Source organism: Nuphar pumila, chromosome 1, assembly GCF_984573655.1.
Source record: "Nuphar pumila chromosome 1, dmNupPumi1.hap1.1, whole genome shotgun sequence".
Lineage (NCBI taxonomy): Eukaryota > Viridiplantae > Streptophyta > Magnoliopsida > Nymphaeales > Nymphaeaceae > Nuphar > Nuphar pumila.
In genome coordinates this window covers 81,343,223-81,345,369 of record NC_143249.1, presented here as the reverse complement: position 1 = coordinate 81,345,369, position 2,147 = coordinate 81,343,223, and the positions used below count along the sequence as shown (strand labels likewise).

Genomic DNA, 2,147 nt, shown 5'->3' with positions numbered 1-2,147 from the left:
CCCCCATTAAAGCACTGCCATGATATCAATTTTGCATATAGCAAACACTGATTCATGCATATTGTGCGATATCGAATGGAATCCTCAGATTCCCACAACTAATTTTTTTAATTATAAAATTTCCTTTGGCCTTAGATTTCTTACTTTCCTTCGTGCATTTTTTTGTTATTTTCTGTAATCCATGGTGTAAAGATACTTCTGGTCTCTGGTAGTAATATTGCCTGCTATACATTAGCCTTTTGTCACTTGGTTAAAGTTTTGTCTCACTCCTGTTATTCATTTCTTATTATGTTCTTCTCCTCTCTTTATCGGTGTTTCATTCACATTTCCTGTTATATTCTAATTAGCTTCCATCCTCCTTTATATTTGATCGATTTCCCTTTTGGAACCCTTAATGCGACTTCCTGTTTTCTTGACTTCTATAATCCCTTTTGAGTATAGAAGCTCCCTTTTTCTCTGTGTCATCGATTTCTGGTTTTCCTATTTTCCGAAATCTGCTGAGAACGTTCCTCTCGGTTTGAATTAACAAGGGAAGGTAAGCCTGTATGTCTGGGTGCTTTGGTACTCGGGCAGATGGGCCTTGATTTTGTGGGGTTTTACTATTATTGTTATTAATGGAGAAGGAGGAAATAGCCAACCAGTTTTGATCAATGGTTGAAACTGGAAATTGCATAAAAAGTGTGGGAACAGGAGCATGATGGTGATGGAATACCACCAGTTACCCACCTTGAGCTAAGGAACTATCTCTACTCATTTGAGTTCCCCATTGACATAAACAGTTGGAGAGCTTCTGTTCATGTTTATAATCAACAAACACGTTACCCACACTCGCGACAATCAGATGCTATATTTGCATATTCTGGTTGGCACTGTAGTTTCTGCTTTCGTTATCTCAGTGATTTTGTGCTAAAGATGAACGGATACATCCACACTGACTGTGTTAAGTATGCACATTACTTGAACCATGAAAGGATACAGAAAATCATCTGCGATGGGAATGATCTGTTTGATATGCTTCCTGAAGAGTACACTTACAGGGAGCTGATTAAGAAGATGGGTTCAATTCCAAGATCATTTTCTTCTGTTAATCTTCCTTCTTATCTCATTAAGAATGCTGACAAATTCAGGTTCCTTCTACCAGGCAGTTGTTTACGTTCCTGTAAGTGGTATTTCAATTAATTGGGTGCTGAGTTTTTGGACAAGTTGGGATCTCAGTGCAAAAAAATGGGAAATATACTCTGGAAGTTTTTTTTTCTGTCATAAGATTTGGAAAGTGCATAAGATAAAGGAAATGGTGCTTTTTTTGAAGTGTAGCCGTCCAAATGACTGATATATCAGTTCACCACTCCTTGCTTTTCCAGATATGAGAAAATCGATCACTTTGTGAGCCCAGTTTTCTTGGAAAGAGTGGATGAGAGAAGAATGACGCCATTTGTGAAGGCACTTGGCTGTGAAATTTGTGATCTTTTTTTTTTTTGTAGGCATTGAAGCTACCTACAGGGTGCAGCATCCATGAGCAATTTTGGACCCTGCTTTTATCTCTGAAGTCTAAAAGCTCATCATGAAAACAATTCCTTCCCAATTTCAAGATCTACAAGATTACGTAAAAAAAAAAAAAAACTGAAGTGGATCCTGCAATATCTTTGGCACTTATAACAAAGTCTGCAAGATGGTCTGGTTCTCTATGTACCTCAGGAGACAAGCTCTGGATATCAAGACAAAACATCTTACCCTGCAAGGGTCATCCAGCCCAAAGGTCAGTAGGTTTTAGCCCATTCAGGTTTTCTTTTTCAACCAATTCATGTTATAATTCTATGGCTTTTTGTTACGTCAGTCGAGCATCTAAGCCTTATCTTCTCAGTCAAATCATCCATTTCATTTAATGTAATCTTAATCAAGATATTCAGTTCTGAATCTTTCAGCCTATAGATATTGATGATCAACACAAGTTGATTTACTGTCTTCATTGCCTACCTGTATAATAGTGACATATAGTACATTAGAGGGGATGCAGCCACCAACAGTGCTGGCCATTGTTTGAGCTATAGCATCAGAACAAAAAGATGGACTGGGATCTTTCACTTCCTGATCGTTGAAAAGAAAAAGAGAAATGGTGTTTTCAAACATAAAACCGAATCATGTGACAC

The 2,147-nt window shown here is 37.7% G+C and overlaps 1 protein-coding gene across 1 annotated transcript; it reads left to right on the top strand.

Moving 5' to 3' along the window:
• Nucleotides 1-394: 394 nt before the first annotated feature.
• On the top strand, nucleotides 395-1,516 carry LOC149849044 (uncharacterized). The gene is made up of 3 exons (XM_090006692.1): nucleotides 395-515; nucleotides 680-1,159; nucleotides 1,482-1,516. The coding sequence occupies exons 1-3, from the start codon at nucleotides 395-397 to the stop codon at nucleotides 1,514-1,516; spliced, it is 636 nt and encodes a 211-aa protein (XP_089862818.1).
• Nucleotides 1,517-2,147: the final 631 nt, after the last annotated feature.